The 17,724-nt window shown below is 44.9% G+C and overlaps 1 protein-coding gene across 1 annotated transcript in view; it reads right to left on the reverse strand.

Moving 5' to 3' along the window:
* PANK4 (pantothenate kinase 4 (inactive)) overlaps positions 1-17,724 on the reverse strand; it is a 751,790-nt gene that overhangs the window by 135,057 nt on the left and 599,009 nt on the right. The window contains exons 15-16 of the mRNA XM_069610204.1: positions 15,084-15,133; positions 2,536-2,640 (exon numbers count right to left, since the gene is read on the reverse strand). Coding sequence (XP_069466305.1) covers positions 2,536-2,640; positions 15,084-15,133 — 155 coding nt within the window. The remainder of the gene's footprint in view (positions 1-2,535; positions 2,641-15,083; positions 15,134-17,724) is intronic.

Consider the following 17,724-nt stretch of genomic DNA (forward strand, 5'->3'; position numbering starts at 1 on the left):
TTATGTAGCATCAATGGACTTGACGTCATTCTTTGACCTAGTGGATAGGCCCACTTTGTGGAAAACCCTTATGTCACTGGGGATCGACAATGGACTACTAAATATTATCATCAACCTGTACTCAGATACAGTGATGAGGGTCAGGTTAAATAACAAGGGATTACTAACTGACATCATAAACACCTCAAATGGACTAAAACAATGCTGCAGGCTCGCAGCCACTTTATTCAACCTATATGTGACTGAAGCTGGGAAAAAAACTAAATAAGAGTGGACTGCTTGGTCTAAAGATAGGTGGTTTTATGATACGATGGATCACCTATGGTGATGATTTTCTGCTGATCGATGGCTCCAAAATAGGGCTACAAAGACTAATAAATGACTTCGGCGAATACATCTCAGAACGAAAACTAAAAATTAACCCAAGTAAAACAGTCATCTTTCATGTAGGGTGTAACAAGGAGAAATACTCGTGGCAGTGCGGTGGCATGGAAATAAACAACCAATCGCTATCAAGATTCCTGGGATATGTTGTACATAAATCCTATTCGAATGAGATAGCAAAAAAGACACTGTTACTGAAAGCAAAAAAAGCCCTGTTCCAAATTAAAGCAGTAGAAATAAGATTCGGGAAATTTACCATAGCACCGTGTATACAATTCTATAGGCTGAAAATTATTCCAATACTAATTTATGGGATGGAATTCCTACCGGATTCCATGGTAAACTTCTTGAAACAGGTCGAAGCTACAATATGGCGCAAAATACTATTCTTTATACCCACGTGCGTACCATTTGAGATTATTCGGTATGAGTTGGGCTTAACTTCTTTGGCCTGCATCATGAAGATAAAAAAAAACTTGCTCTGATGAGAAAATGTCTTACGGCAAAAAATGATTCTCTGTACCATTATATGCACGTAGATAAGAAGAGCAAATGTATGTTGGCCTTAAATGAGTCATGTCTCAAAACGCTGGTAGGTGTGGGTATGTCATTTCAAACATTGATAAGTAAACCAGCAAAAGTAAAAGAAACAGTAAAAGCGTTTGACTGGATAGAGAACAATATCATACTGTTGAATTTGAAATTATATGCACACGTGGTATCTTTTTGGAAATGGTGTCCAAAGCCAGAGAATTCTCTCTTAAAATACCCCTCCAAGTCGTTTAGAAACAGGATGATGCGCTTTCGTTTTAATGTTATGAACTGTAACGAAATACTAGTAATAAGAGGTTTAAATGCTATGGGCTGTACTGGATGCAGATTTTGCAAAGACACAAAGATGAAAGAATCACTGTCACATCTGTTGTTGGAATGTACCGATTTAAATGTATCAAGAATTGAATACTTCTCCAGATTTGCAAGGGATATTTCGCATGTTAACAGAGAAATGATGGCACGATATGCTACATGGCAGCTCAATAGCATTGAATTTGAAAGTGTTGTCATTTTTAAATACCATATGTTCACTAGAATGAACTATAGGATGGAGCAACTGCTTAGCTGGATCTTAATTAGTACTCAACATTTTGTAAAAAAAAAATGTATCTAAACGAGGAACTGTATGATCTGTAAATAATTGATACCACAAAAGCATGGAATCAAGTATGAATGCTTTTATACCTTTTTAAGTGAAGATCTGTTTGTATAGTGTGATTTGTTAAAGTTTTAGTGATTAGAAGTATGTGAATTTTTGCAAAAAATTTTAGTGGTTGTAAATGTGCAAACTTTTGTAAGTAAATATTTTTGAAATTTTGTATGAAAATGCTGTAAATTGTGAAAGGATTATGTAAACCAAACAATAAAAAGAATAATAATTTCAAGGTGAAGTTGTTCTAGCTTACCCTTTGGGGCAACAAAATATGTCTCTATTTCGACAAGTGTCAGCACTGTAAGACCACTAAAGTGCTGATGGGTACAGCATAAAATATTAAACTGCATGTGTGGAATAATCCTATCTTTGTAAAGTATGTTCATCATTATCAAAGTAAGAAGAAATCTAACAGACATTCTACAAATGTTTAAAAGACAAGTGTGCAAATAATGGTCTGCGTTGCCTAAACCCATTTCTTTTGGCAAAGGAATAAAACATTCAATCTTGTTTCAATACCAGTTAAATCACATTCACAAACACCAACTTGTGCGCCATTATCAAACCTAGCAGCATACCTCGTTCATGGCATAAAAAAACCACAACAAAGATGTTCAATTACACTTTCTCCCAGTTTTGGAACAGAATACATGCATGGCTTTTTCACCAGAATTCCATTTCAAAATTCAACAAATAGCTACTGTATATCTTTACTAGATTGGGAACGCAGTACAGTTCAGTATGTTTTAACAAAATCATTTTGGCACTTTAACACACATGGTATTCCCGTTTCCAAAACAAAGGAAACATTTCTTCATCTGCCAGTCTGTGCCACTATGATATGCAATGAAGGTTGAATAAATGAACTAGTAAAGGGTTTTAGTATTGGATTTTTAGGTCTGCTTTTCAACTGCTGAAGATTAGAGTAAAAGGTAGAACTGTACCTCAGTGCGTCTGGAAAGAAGCTCTCGGACGAAGGGGAAAACACCCAGAATGATGTCTATTCCGCTGTTATCTACGAATATTAAGGCACAGTTGTGAGAGGGACCCTAGAAAACAAAAGTAGTTTAAACTCATGAAAAGCACAACTACCTATATAATTCATTAGCCCCTGGGTGTATAGGGTAAAAAAGCTCTAAATCTTCCATGACCAAGCATGTTTTTGCATTCAGTGCATATACATTTCGATGGCACCAACTGTAATAGTAGAGGTAATATTGTTCAGATGTGTGACAGCTACATGGAAAGCAGTAAAAAGGCAACTGAAATGAGGCTTAAGTGTAAGAAGTGATGAAATAATGAGCTACTAAATATATGTGCACAGTGGATCTACATCATTGGCATCTGCTAGCTACATGCTGTAGTATCTACAACTTATTTTCTTTGAGTTGTCATCGGAGCAATTTCTCCAGTGGATGATTTAGAAAGGCTGACAAATCAATTGGCAGTCTTTTTCCAAATGGATGACTCGCTATGTTCTATCACATTCCTCCAACCTGGAATAAGATAATAGTTAGCAGTATTACCTTGAAAAGAAGAAGTCTTTTACATAAAGCAACGGTTCACACTAATTGTAATTGGGTATTTCTAACGCGCTTAATACCCAGAGGTTTCCAAGTGCAAACCCCAGGATCGAACCTGTGTTGCTCCATGTCGTCTCGCTTCCAAGCTATACCGAATGTGTCATAGTATCACTGTGTTCTATTTGAGTGGTGGTGAATAGGAGAGAGTAAGTGTGGTATTGTGATAAGGTGGTTATCAGTAAGGCGTTGGAGATCGAGCATTCTATCAGTACCATCTATTCCATACGTTTTATTCACTCTGTCTGTTCATTCCACTTCTTATGTTCATACGTTTCGACTGGTTCATCATTTAGTTTTCTAGTTTTTCCATCACTTAATCCTTCATTTACATAAACTAGTCTATCCAATCTGTTGTTCCATATCATCCGTCCCATCTGTTTTAGAGTGATCCATCGGTTCCATCCATCCAAATCATTTGATCGGCTCTGTGTGTTCCACTCGCCCGATTAGTTACATCTGCTCAATCCGATCCATCCGTTTCCTTCACTCTATCTGTTCCATCCACTCTATCTGTTTCGTCCATTCCATCTGTTCTATCTATTCAATCAATTTGCTCTATCTCTTCCATCCGCTCCATCTGTTCTGTCTACTCTTTCTGTTCTATCGACTTTATCTGTTCTATTCATTCCATCTGTTCCATCCACTCCTATCGGCTCAATTCGTTTCATCTGCTCTGTCCGTTTCATCCGTTGCAACTTTCATCCACTACATTTTTTCCATTCGCCCAATCTGTTCCATTCATTCCATCTGTTCCATTCATTCCATCTGTTCCATTCATTCCGTCCGCTCCGTCAGTTCCGTCCGCTCCGTCAGTTCCGTCCGCTCCGTCAGTTCCGTCCGCTCCGTCAGTTCCATCCGCTCCATCCACTCCGTCCACTAATTGTTCCATCGACTTCCTTTGTTCCATCAACTCCATCTATACCGTCTACTGTAGCCGTTTCATCCACTGCATCTGTTCCATTCAGTTGATTTGTTCTATTTGTTTCATTTATTAAAGCTATTTGTCTTTTCATCTGTTCAATCTGCTTGTTCGTCTCATCAGTTCTTTCAATTCGATCCTTACCATCCACACCGTTTGTTCCATCCATTCCATCCACTGGTCCTCTCTAACCATTTCATCCTCTCCATCCAATTCATCCACTCCATCCGTTCCATCCACTCCGCCTGTTCTGTCCGTTGTATCCGTTCTTTCTGCTCCATCCGTTCTCTCCACTCCATCGGTTTCATCCACTCTATTCGTACCATCCACTCCATTCGTTCCAACCACTCCATCTGTTCTATCCACTCTACGTTTTTCATCCATTCCATTTGTTTTATCTACTGCATCCGTTCTATCTACTGTGTGCATTCTATCCATTTTATCCGTACCATCCATTTCATCCGTTCTGTCACATCATCATTTCAATCCGCTTCCCTTTTTTCTTTTTTTATTTTTTTTCTTCTTCAGTTCTATCCAAAATTCATCTTCTGTTCCATACAGTTTTTCCAGTTCCAGCCATTTCTTCCGTTTTATATCTCTTCTGTCGATTTATCTACTTTTTTGGTTCCACCCATTTCTTCCGTTCCACCCACTTCCTTCGCTTCGTCCGTTTCATCCGTTTCATCCCTTTCATCCACTTTGTTTGTTCTACTTACTTTAACTGTTTTCTCCACACTGGCAATTTTAGTTTTCTATTTTTTCGATCTGGTCTCTACGCTGGATTGTTATTTTTGATTCAGCAAGCTAGGGTTTTTGTTTATTGTGGCTGTTTATTCTATTTGTGTTAATTGTTGATTTTTAAGCAAAGAGCCACGTTTTCAGTAATTTGTGGAAAGACATGAGGTCTTCGGTAAGTCGGATGTGGGGTGGAAGTGAGTTCGCCAAGGCTGAGAAAGATGATTCACCTAACGGTGTTGGTTTTTGGGATCATTAGGAGGCGGGCAGAGCTTGATCTTAGAGTGCGCGGTTATGATCTTGTGAGCATGATACAGATTCTTTTCATTTGTGTTTTGGAGCCCCATTCAATTGTGATGGGTGAAGCTTTAAATGAAGTCCTCGGCTATTAAATTACTTTATTCTGTACCTTATACATGAAGCAAAGCAACACATATAAGTGAATGTGCGATTTGTTCCCCAAATGGATATCTCAGTGTCATAGTATGTGGTTGGTGTTATATGCTGTGGTTTTGAGGATAGCCTACCTTACCACATTCCTAAACCTACCGAGGCTGGATGAAAAAGGTCAACAAAATAGGAAAGCATTGTACTAGATTGAACTCTCTTAATATGTCGAGCCACTCACTTATTCCAGGTTGGAAAAGTGTGATGCCTTCTACCATTAGTGGGAAAGGCGGATGTGTGATTCCTCGGATCATGATACTCCGGGGCAACTCTCACTGTGCCACTCTAATACCAATTGGTACACATGGTAGACTATTTGGGACTCATTCATACAATCCTCAGAAGTCTTAGTGATCAGTGCTGCTTTCACTTTCCCAGGACCAGAGAGGAGGAAGGCAGATTAGTTTCAGGTATGTATTGTGCTCCATGTGCTGCTAATGAGCCTGGTGCTTTCTGCACCGCAGCCCTGCTTACACTACTTGCAGCCCTCTGTTCCCAGTCTGCAGTCCCTTGTTCTCTGCCAGCAATTACCTACCATAAGTGTTTCAAGGTGTGACGAGGCACGGGGGGGGGGGGGGTGGGAGGGAACAAGGGGAGGACAGAACGATCCTACTACGCCAGGTGTCATTCAGATTGCACAAGTGCATGGGAAGGGGGGGGGAGTGCGCAGGGGGAAGGGAGAGGGGAAGTGCAGTACATGGGAAGTGGAATAAATAAGACACACAAAACAGCCAGCTACTGGCAAGTGCAAGGAAGTGCAGACTTAAGTGCTGGTAGGGGGACTGGAGGGATCCAGAAAAAACGGTCCCCAAGTGCAGGGGTTGCCAGGGAGGCAGTGCAGGTGGGTAATTGACGGGGCCTGGGCCAGAGATCAGAAAGGGTGGCTTGGAAACCAGTGCAATTTCAGTCAGGAGTTCAGCAAGGGAGGGGAGAAGAGAAAGCAGAAGCAAAGAGGAAGATTTTGAGGTGTTTCCGGAACCAGAGATGGTTCTCCTCGAGTTTCAGGGAGGCAGGAAGGCTGTTCCAGAGAGAGGCCCCTGCCGAAGAGAGTGATCTGCCACCAACTCGTTGCTTGAAGAAGCGACTGACCCTAAGGGAGTTGGAGGCAGATGAGCGAAGAGCTCAAGAAGGAAGGTATTTAGGAAGAGAGATGAAGGTATTGCGGCCCAATGCCCCAGAAGGCCTTGTGTAGAATGCAGAGGGTTTTGAACTTAATCCTCGCAGCCACTGGGAGCCAGTGCAGAGATTTCAGACCTGGAGAGATACGATCCCTGGTCTTGAGGCCAAGGACAAGTCTCGCAGTCCTGTTTTGGATAAATTGCAGAGGGCGGAGAGTGGAGGCAGGCAGGTTTAGATAGAGGCTGTTACAGTAGTCCAGCTTGGAGAGGACCAGGGCTCTGGAGACAGTGAGCTTCTGGGGGAAGGAGAGGAAAGGAAGAATACCTCTAAGGAGGTGCAGCTGGTAGTGTGACTTCTTAGAGACGTCAGAGATGTGAGGGGAGAAGGAGAGTGCAGAGTCGAAGATGACCCTGAGGTTTTTAGCCTTGCAGGTGGGAGTGGGAGGAGGGCCAAGAGAGGCCGGCCAGAGTGCTGCAGGGAAGGGGGGGGAGTGCGTGTGCAGATGAGTAGAATCTCAGTCTTACTGGCATTAAGGCAGAGGTCGTTGGCGGCACACCATTCCTGGATGGCAGACAGGCAGTCAGATATGAGGGAAGGAGAGGAGGAGGCCAAGGGTAGCCTGAAAATGAGCTGGGTATCATCCGCATAGCACTGAAAGTTGGGACAGAGAGCGGCGATGCGGTGGGCATGGAGCGCCAGGTATTGGTTGATCAGCCAGGTTAGATCCCTGGGGGACACCACAGGTAGAGAAAAAGATGTCGGAGAGGAAGGACCCAAGTTGGACCTGGGAGGGTCAGTTGGAGAGGATAGAAGTCAGCCACGCCAGAGCCTGACCAGTGATACCCAGGTTATCACAGGGACGGTTGAGCAGGATGGCATGGTTGACAGTGTCAAAGGCAGAAGAGAGATCAAGCAAGATAAGAACGCAAGGGGTGTTAGAGTGGAGGTTAGTGAGCAGGTCTTCACGGATGTTCAGGAGAGCAGTTTCCGTGCTTCTGGCAGCTCCGAAGCCAGAATGATGGTCATGAAGACAACCAACAGATTCAGTGTGGAGGTTGAGCTGGGAGATGGCCAGTTTCTCCAGGAGCTTGCCCAGGAAGGGAGTGATGGAGATTGGGCGATAGTTAGCCGGGCAGGAGGGGTCGGCAGAGGGTTTCTTAAGAAGAGGGTGCACAAGGGAGTGCTTCAGGGGGAGGGGAAGACTCCAGTGGCGAAGGAGTGATTTCAGAAATCCGCCAGGGCAGGAGCCAGGAAGTCGATGTGATCCTTGATAGTTTTGGAGGAACAGGGGTGAACCTGTTTCGACGAGACTTTCATAGATCCGACTTGTCTAGAAACCTGGTCTGGAGAGAAAAGGGGAAAGGCAGAGAAGGAGGGAGAAGGGGTGGCTGCAGAAGGGCCAGAGGAAGAGCAGAGAATAGCGGGAGGGGGGTGAGAGGAGGAGAGTGAGGACAGGATGTCCTAAGTTTTTTAAATGAAGTGAGAAGCCAGTGCCGTGCAGAGGGCCTGGGAAGGGACAGGAGAGGTAGAGACTGTGGCAGGATTGGCCAGTTCCTTGCAGATTTTAAAGATTTCGGCCATAGTCCATGTTACCTGGCTTTGGCATCCTTGTGATTCTGGTCCCGAGTTTCCTTCTTATATGTCTGTAGTCTTACCCTTGTTATTCTAGTCCAGAGTTACAGTTCCTTGTATTCCTGGTTACCAGTCTGCAGTTTAGTTCTCGTTAACCTTGTCCCGAGTTTTCTTGTTCCTGGTCTATAGTTCAGTATGCTGTTCCTTAATTCCGGTCCGCACTTTCCAGTCTGCAGTTCCAGTCTCCTGAACCCTTGTGTTTAGATTCTTGTCTTCTTGGTTACCCTCCTTCGTGCTGTTTTCTGTCTTGAGCCTTGCTACCTTTGACTTCTTATTCTTTCTCTGGATAGCTCAGTTACGGTTCTTGTCCTCACTTGTGCTTGTGAAATTCCTTTGTTCAGAGTTCGGCTGCTGGGTTTCCCAGCAGGCAATCTCTGCCCCTTTCCTTTGTCGCCTTTCAGTATTGAACCATGTGCCACATTGCCGACAGTGTGCTGGTTCCTGTTTCAGGAGGCAATCACTGTTCAGTTCCTGCTGACCCGTAAAGGCTAATGAGTTTTGTTTCCTCGTTTCTGCCTTAGGGTCAAGACACAGACACCAAACTCCTGCTGCTCCTTTCCATGAGCATTCATAGTGGACCCTATAATATTAACCAGCTCAGAAGTCTAGAGCTTCCCCTTACCCTGTGAGACACTCTTCCCCCATTCTGCGTACATCTCAAGTGGGAACCAAACATGTTTATTTTACTTGTATGCTCTACACCTTTCTGTTCACTGCCTGTGTTGCCGGTCTGTAGTTATTGCCCATCCTTTCTTGTCTGCAGGACTCCTGTCTCTTGTGCACTTTTCTCTCCTTTGCTGCACGTCTCTGCCCTCAAATCTCTGACAGCAACAATGTTCGCTAGCTATAGAGTGCAGTATGATTAATCAGATTTTCTGATACATTTTCCACTAGAAAATTCAAGCAATGACAACCATGCTGTATCTGGTTATTTATAAGATGCAAGAGGAAAGGAAAGCAGATGTTAAGATGGATTTTCAGAACCAGCCCTGAGGGAGGGCTCCGAGAGTCCACCCTATTATATTGAACAGGGAAAAGCACTTAGGTCAAGCTAAACTCAATCGAGGTAGGTGGTAGAGCAGAAAGGCAGACTTTAGATTTGTGAGTGGTGTAATGGTACAATGAGAGACACAAAGAATGCTCAAATAAATCCAATTAGGCAGCAAGTATAATAATATACCATTTATTGGCCTGAAAAACACTTTATCCAATGAAAATAACAGGTAAGGATTACTACCAAACTACCGATGTACACTAAAGAACACCAACACTTTACTTTTGAGACAGTTGGACAGTTCTTCATGCTCTGCCCAATCTTGGGCCCCTCTACCTCCTCCGCATGGCCTACATCTTGCCTGTACCCCTCCATGGAAGTCTTTCAATGGGGCAATCTGCTCCAAGTCGCTACTCTCAACTCTCGTTCTGCTGTCAAACACTCCTCCAACATCTGCCGACTCTTTGAGGAACTTGATATGGATGTCCTCTGTCTCACTGAGACACAGTTCACAACCAGTTCTGTCACAAGTTTTGACACTCTCCTACCTCCTGGTTACAAGATCCTCTCTGAACCAACCGTCCAAGAGGTGGAGTAGCTCTGATCTTTCTGGAGTGGATCCCTGTTCTGTCATTCCTATGCAGGCCTACTTGTCCGTTGAATGCCTGGTCTGCAGGCTCCATCTCTCGTGGTCTCTCTCTTACTGTGTCCACCATTTACAGGCAACCGGGCCAGTTTTCCCTCTTCCTCTCCGAGTGGGCCAAAGTCTCCTCCTCTCCTTGACTCTACCTCTTAACTTCTCCTTGGAAACAACATCCATTTGGATGCTTCTAACCCCTCCTCAGGGCTCTTTCGGAATCTGTGACTCTCTTTCAATTGTACCCTCTGGCCTGACACACTTCGCCTGGCATACCCTGGATGTCCTCATTTCTTCTGACATCGCCCTCTCAAACCCTCTCAGCACTCCTCTCTCATGGACTGATCACTTTCTTCTCTCTTCCCATCTGACACACTGTCACCCATGTGAAGCCGACCCCAGCACTGCCACCCACCTTCTCGGCCAACCGGCCCATGAAGCGTGTGTCAGTGGAGGCTTTCGCTGCTACTTTCTCACCTCATCGTACGCCTGTGGCAGAAACACACTCTGGCACAGCCCTCTCTAACTTGCACCTCTCTATCACTAACACTCTTGATGTTCTTGCCCCCGTCATGAGGATCTGTTTAAAGCTCACCTCCAAGTTCAACCGTTGTTATGACTCTGACCTCGCCACCCTTAAACGCAAGTGCAGGGTGGCCGAGAGGAAGTGGAGGGCACCAGGCGCATCCTCTGACAAACTGGCCTGCCGCCTACTCCAAAGGCAATACATACTCAGTCCAAGAAGAGAGCCTACATTGAAGCCCACATCTCTGCGGCCGCCAACAGGGTCGCCGGCCACCTCTCCCTCTCCTCCACTGTTCTCTTTCACTGTGTTCACTCCTGATGATGTTTCTAGACAAGTCCGATCTATGAAAGTATCATCCAGTCAGGCGCTCCTCTGCTCCTCCAGAACCATCAAGGACCACATTCACACCCTTGCTCCAGCCTTGGCCGATTTTGGCAATCACTCTTTTGCCACTGTAACTTTCTGCACCCCCTAAAACACTCCCTTGTGCACCCCCTCTTGAATAAAGTTTCTGCCAATCCTTCCTCTTCGGCAAACTACCGCCTGATCTCAATGACTCCTTTCCTTGGTAAACTCCTGGAAAAGATGACCATCTCCCAGTTTACTCTCCATACCGAATCTGTTGGTTGTCTCCATGACCATCAGTCTGGCTTTAGAGCAGCCAGAAGCACGGAAACTGCTCTCCTGAACACCTTTGAAGACCTGCTCTCAAATCTTGACTCTAGCCTTCCTTCTCCTTGATCTTTCCTCTGCTTTCGACACAGTCAACCACGCCATCCTGATCGATTGTCTCCGCGACAACCTGGGCATCATGGATCAGACCCAAGCCTGGATGACCTCCCTCTCCGATCAACCATGGCAGGTACAACAACTGGGGTTGTTTCTCTCCACCACCTCTATCTCCAAATGTGGTGTTCCCCAGGGCTCAAACCTCTCACACTGGCTCTTCAACCTTTACTTGGCGCCTCTGGCCCATCTCATCTCTAACTGCTCTCCTAACTTTCAGTGTTAGACAGATGACAATGTGCCCTCCTTCAGGCTCCCCTCTGCCTCCTCTCTTCTCTCGCTGGCTAATTCCCGAGTGTCTATCCTTAATTCAGGATTGGTACGCCTTTAAGAATCTCTGCCTGAATGCCAGTAAGACTGAGATCCTTCTCTTTGGGACCCCTGCTCCCGCCTTCCCTCTTTCACTCTGGCCGCCCTCCATAGGCCATATAACCTGCACCTTCCTGCGAGGCAAAGAACCATGGTATCATCTTCAATTCCACCCTCTCCTCCCCTCCTCATATCATATCATGGACAACTCTAAGTCGTCCCACTACCAGCTGCCCCTCCTCAGAGGTATTCTTCCTTTTCTCACTTTCCCAAGAAGCTCACCATCTCCAGAGCCCTGGTTCTCTCTAGGCTGGATTACTGCAACAGCATCTTTCTAAATCTGCCTGCCTCTACTCTTAACCCTCTGCAACTAATCCAGAACAGGACTGAGAGACTTGTCCTTTGGCCTCAAGCCCAAGGATCGGATCTCTCCACTGGCTCCCGTTGGCCGCAAGGATCAAGTTCAAGACCCTCTGCATTGGCCACAAGGCTTTCTGGGGCCAGGGACCACACCACACCCAACTCTCTTCCTAAGCACTTTCCTTCTCTAGCCCTCTGCTCATCCAACTCCATGAGCGTTAGATGCTTCTCCAGGCAAAGAGTGGTGGAGGGGGGTAGATCCCCTCTCTCCTCCCCCTCTCTCTCCCCCCTCTCTCTTTCCCCACCTCTCTTGCTCTCCCCCCTCTCTCTCTCTCTCTCTCTCTCTCTCTCCCCTCTCCCTCCCCTCTCTCTCCCTCCCCCTCGGTCCCTCCCCCCTCTCTCTGTCCCTCCCCCCTCTCTCTTTCCCTCCCCTCTCTCTCTCTCCCTCCCCTCTCTCTCTCTCCCTCCCCTCTCTCTCTCTCCCTCTCCTCTCTCTCTCTCCCTCCCTCCCCTCTCTCTCTCTCCCTCCCTCCCCTCTCTCTCTCTCCCTCCCTCCCCTCTCTCTCTCTCCCTCCCTCCCTCCCCTCTCTCTCCCCGCTACCTCCCTCCCTCCCCTCTACCTCCCTCTCTCCCCTCTCCCTCCCTCCCTCCCTCTCCTTTTCAACTGCACTAACTGGTTACCTGGCCTCCCTCTGAACCTTATGGAGACCAGGCTCCATCACAACCAGCATTCCCCATACACTGCCTACGGGCCTACTGTACACCACGGACGGTGTCTGCAACCCTACAGTCCCCTGCCTTCTGCATTTAACTAGAACCAGCCACCCCAGCTGCGCATTCTTGAGTTTTGCTTGCATTCTCCTTTTCCCTCCCCCTGGCACTTCTCTCCCGTCCCCTTGCACCATCTGAATGACACAAGGCCTAGTAAGATTGTTTGTATTGTTCCCTTTTGTCTTCCCCTTTCAAGTCTTGTCGCGCCTAGAAACACTTGTGTGCAGGTGCATTATAAATGACTTATATCAAGGACTGAAAAAGCAATTTAAATTCAAGGTAAGTGATGTAAAAGCAATGGAAACATTATTACCCTGCCTAATAGCATATGCCCCCTAAAACTTACAAAGTCCTTCTCTGAGAAGGTGAGTAGGCATGTTGCTCTTAAGAGACCCAAGTCCCAAGAAGACACCTTTGTAGAGAGTTAGGAATCTTAAGTGAAGAAATCTGGTTGGCTTTGCAATTACTTGGAGTAAAGTGGTCCATAGATGAAAGAACAAAGCCACCAATCACGAGAGGTAGGGTCAGGCCCTTGCACCCATACAACCCTGTGGCGGAAGGGTGGGGCGGGCGTTACAGCTATGCAAGCTCACCCGCCTTACTCCCATTCCAGTACAAAGCACCCATATAATTCCTAGATTTGCATCCACTTCAATCATTAGTTCAGTTGCAGGAGATCCAGGGGTCACAGGTGCAGTATATGTTTTTTGGATTTGAGATTGGGTCTGGCTAAGCAGCGGTTTCGGATCTCTGATAAAACTGTTCCGGATGGTTACATGTGATTATGTGGAATTACAACTAATAACAAAATAATGAATTCCAAAATAAGAAATTCCTTTTTTGCTGTTTTTGGGGGTGTTCCCCCCACAAAGCCACCCTTTTCTTTTGTTCCTTATACTTTTCCCCCACTCCCAAAACCACTATTCCCACTCCTCACCCCATTTTTTGTTTTTTCCCCCAAATTCGCTATTTTGGAATTAGTTATTTTGGATTCATTGTAATTGGTTTTGTTATTTTGTGATTCAACATAATCACTGCATACCGTTCCCGATGCTGTGCAGTTGGATGACCTAGGAAGTCTGAGATGCCGACCAGAACAAGTCCTACGATAACCGGAGACACCCAAGAACCTATGAAAGTGGGGAGCACGAAGAACACACAGCTGACAGATGCAGGAAACACAAAGAAACTTCTCCTAGAAGGCCCCTAATTGACGTGGAGAGCAGAAGTTTCAGGAAGACTGTTGGTGTGCCACATGCGGGAGACCTGTAGAGTTCCAAGGTGAAACTCAGAATGGTGAACGATGAACAGCAGATGGCCTTGACAGAGCTAGTCAGCCCACAGCACGTTCCCGGGACACTTCCTAAGTATTCCAGTGGCAGGATCAGCATGCAGGGGTCCGCATTGATTTGTCCAACTAGCCCAAAGACCGAAGCACCAACAAGCGTCTTCAGGAGATCCTATCCTCATAGGCAGGGATTTACAGGGCTTGGGTGGAGGCAATGCTGGAAGTCTTAACATTCGTCCTCGGGTCGTCAGAGGGCTACAGCACTTTGTAGCGGTCTTGACCCAAACAACTATCACAAGCAGGGGTGTAGGAGTACTCCTTTTATTCTAAATTCGCGCCAGGTCCGCCCCCTGCCCTTCAATAGAAAGGAACTGCACCATTCAAACTGGCATGGGCAGTCCAATCATGCCTTTTGCCCCATATCTGCCCAAAAAACAGACATGCCCCTGGCCAGAGTGCTGGTTGGGAGCTGACAGTCCAGTCCCAGGCCCCACGTCAAGCCAGATGCTCAAATAGCCTCTTTACCCGGGAAAGAGGAGGCTTGCCCAGGAAAGGACCTTCCATGTGTCATTTCTAGCTTGAGAGGGCAGGAAGAAGGCCAAAGTATCAGATGGCCAAAGGACAGGATGAAACACGAGTGGCATGGGTATTTTGAGCATATGGTACTCAAAAGGGCATTATGCAGTTAAATGCAAAAGCGCACGCTTGAAAAACTAAACCCAGTAGAAAAATACCCTCTGCCACTAGACCGAAAACATTGTGAAAGTGAAAAAAATGTTGCTACACGAAAAGGGGTCACGAAGTACAACTGCTGTACTTCTCTGTGAGGTAATGGGTGGGTCTTAAAAACAAAGAATCAAAAAAGGGAGACAATGTCCCCCTGTACTGTAGCCTTAGGGACTGACCAGTGCATCCAAAATAGACCAGTTAAACAAGGAAAGTAACGAAAAAAGTCTTTCCTACACCAAAAGCCAAGTATGATTCAAATAGCTAAACGTTGCAGTGTTCGATTGATGTCAATGGAAAGCTGCAAAGAAAACATTCTTTTTTAGAAGGGAAGAGTAGAAAATGAAGGGAAAAAAAATAATGAACAAGAGGCAAATAAATATATGAAGCAGGGAAAGATCGATTCAGAATCAATGGGCCTCATTACGACCCTGGCGTTAAGGGTTTAACGGCGCCGTAAAAGGTGTCAGCACTGTTGAACCTTTAACGCCTGATTACGAGCTCCCTTTGCGGGACCTGACCTTAACAGTTGGTATTTCCAGCCGTTAAAGTAGGGACCCGCAAAGGGACTTTGGTGCTAATAACTGTACCGCAATTTGCGATAGGAAGAATCACATTTGCATACATGAGTCGGGGCGATCTGGTCCAACTAAGCCTTACCTTCAATCGTTCAATCCATTCAGAGTACGAATCCACCAGCCATGGACGATCTGCATAGAAAGAGCAATTAAACAGAGACCAGGTCAAACGCAGGCACTATATATGAAAGGCTATTCGGTCAAGATAAGCATTTTGAAGTTGGAAAAAACAGCCAGGTTCTTGAATAAATCTTTCTTTCACGAATACATATTAATCGATCTAAATAACTGCAATGTAGATTACAAGGGGTGGGTAGGTGTACTCCTACGTCCAATGCTTAAATTCCATGCACAAACGAGCATCACAGACGTGCCCTTTTATGGCGATCAGACTAGTGCATGTGTCCGTAACACCCTTCTTCCAAACCTGGACTGTCAATAAATGGCCTAATGGATTACAGGAGTTCCGCTCAAAGCTCAAATCAATTGGTAAGACGAGATTAATGTTTTTTTTTATAAGGTGGAAAGGCCGGAACTGAAACATTGTTTTGGTGACATGGAGTCATCAGCTGAACGTGTTAAAGCTTAAGGATAACATGTTATCGGGCAAGGCAAACTCACATTTTCAGGTCTTAAAATGATAGGCTGGCATAATGCAGTATGGAAGGGACTTCTTCACTTGATCTCATAATGGTAGTCCTGCACATCCACTTGACAGTTGCAATTAAGGGGTTTGCTGGAGGGGACAAGTCAATGTTTCACCACAGGGGAGAGATTCAGTGTCTCCACTTCAGAGGGAAAAAAGACACTGATCAGGTCACAAAGGTCACGGTTTCCGATTTGTGAAGGGGATATTCACCTGGTGACTAGAAGCACTCCTAAATTGCAAGGGAGATTAACCCGCTCTGACACTAGGTGGTATTCAAAATGAGCAACAAAAGAAATACAGTTAACACGTGTATCAAGAAGAGATTCCAACAGATTCCAAAGCTAACTCAGGAGTGGTGCATACGCTTCATTGGAACACAGGTACATATAATTTGCCTTTTGACATCAAGATAGTACTGTTTTTTTTCGAGAGTTTTTTTAGATATATCCTCCAAAGTATATATACACATATATAGCATTTTATTTTCATTTTTACCCTTACAGCCAACACACTTCCATCATTTGGAATGGATAGTGGACTGTGTACCACACTTCAAAAGTTGAGAAAGTTAGGAAATTGATATTATCCGATACAAGAAACTAGAGGAGATACAAGAACACCATCCAGGTGATTATACATTACGAAACATGACAGTAAGCTTGAGAAATAGTTTAATAACTCGTACCTAATTACATTTCTGTAAAAATTCTTTTTAGATAGAATCAAGTATGAAGACAAATATTTACTCAAAGAGCTCCCGATGAAGGGAACATATTCCCAAAACGTGTTGAACAAACCCTTAGGATATTATAACAGGAAATACATTACTGTAGCTGAATGTGAATTGTTGAGAAAGTGTTGCTGTTGAACTACTTGTTTCTACAAACTCTTTTCTGAAAACTAGCTTTTTGTTCAGTGAATTAACTTTTTATTTGTAATATTCACATAGGAATGTTGAAACAGATTATGTAAACAGAACTTAGTTTTTTGAAACTTTATTTTCTTCATAAGAACAGTAAAATATGATTATTTTACCAATAAATGTGTAGTTCAATTCTCAAATTTGTGTAGTTATCTAACACAAACCGGGTGTGCAAGGGACGGGAGAGTTCCACAAGTTTTGTGGACATCTGATTTGTGAAAGGGGCCAGGTCGAGAATGGCACAAACACTTAACCTGGAAGATAGCAATGCAATTCTCAGCGAAAGAAACAATGGTTTCTGAAGGAAAGTGCTGACAGTCTGGGTACCAGAAATAGGAATGAATGGTCTTTTCAAACACCTAGAAACCCAAAGCCCAAACCGCAGGTAATAGATGGTAAATGGCCCCTCTGGAGTCCTGTAAGGATAGGTCCCACACGAGAGCCTTCTTAAGCAAGGGGGAGTTGGAGGACTTTTTGACCCAGCAACTGATCAGAACCTTTCAACTAGCACCTCTTGCAGTCTTCCAGCACCAACCGATGCAGCCTCCATTCTCCACGTATGCACTGTAGGCAAGCGCCATCTTGTATACAGTCGCAAGCCACATACCTCACGTCGTCCACTGGTGAGTGTGCTGTGTCATGCAGTGTACACAACAGCTTTTGCAATTTCTCTCCACAGGCTGTAAACTGCCATGAACATGCACAGAGAGCTGCCACTGCTGCAGGCTGGTATTTGCTCAACTCCTGTGTGACGAATCAACTTCTGGGGTATCGGTGGTCGAGGGGAAGAATATAGGTTTCTAAACCATCAATCAGCCCCACACCTCGAACACAACAGAAGGAATGCAAACAGACTGGATTGGAAACACAAGCAAATTATAAACCTCCTTGTCCAATTTTGGTAACGTGAATGGAATGGCAGACTTATCTCTGAAGGTCGTGGATAGTTGGTTAGTTGCAAAACAGAGAAAATACAATTATTACGCAATGATAAAAGGTACTGTCCAGTCAAGGTTGTATACAAAGATCTACTTTATTATTATCACTACCGACAGTTCTAACAAGACTACAAAATACAACCCACTCTGTAAAGGAAGGCATAGTACAGACAGTGTCAAAGAAGGAAACGGGATTCACTCTGGATACTGACAT

The sequence above is a fragment of the Ambystoma mexicanum genome, chromosome 8 (genome assembly GCF_040938575.1).
Source record: "Ambystoma mexicanum isolate Mex_15411 chromosome 8, UKY_AmexF1_1, whole genome shotgun sequence".
Lineage (NCBI taxonomy): Eukaryota > Metazoa > Chordata > Amphibia > Caudata > Ambystomatidae > Ambystoma > Ambystoma mexicanum.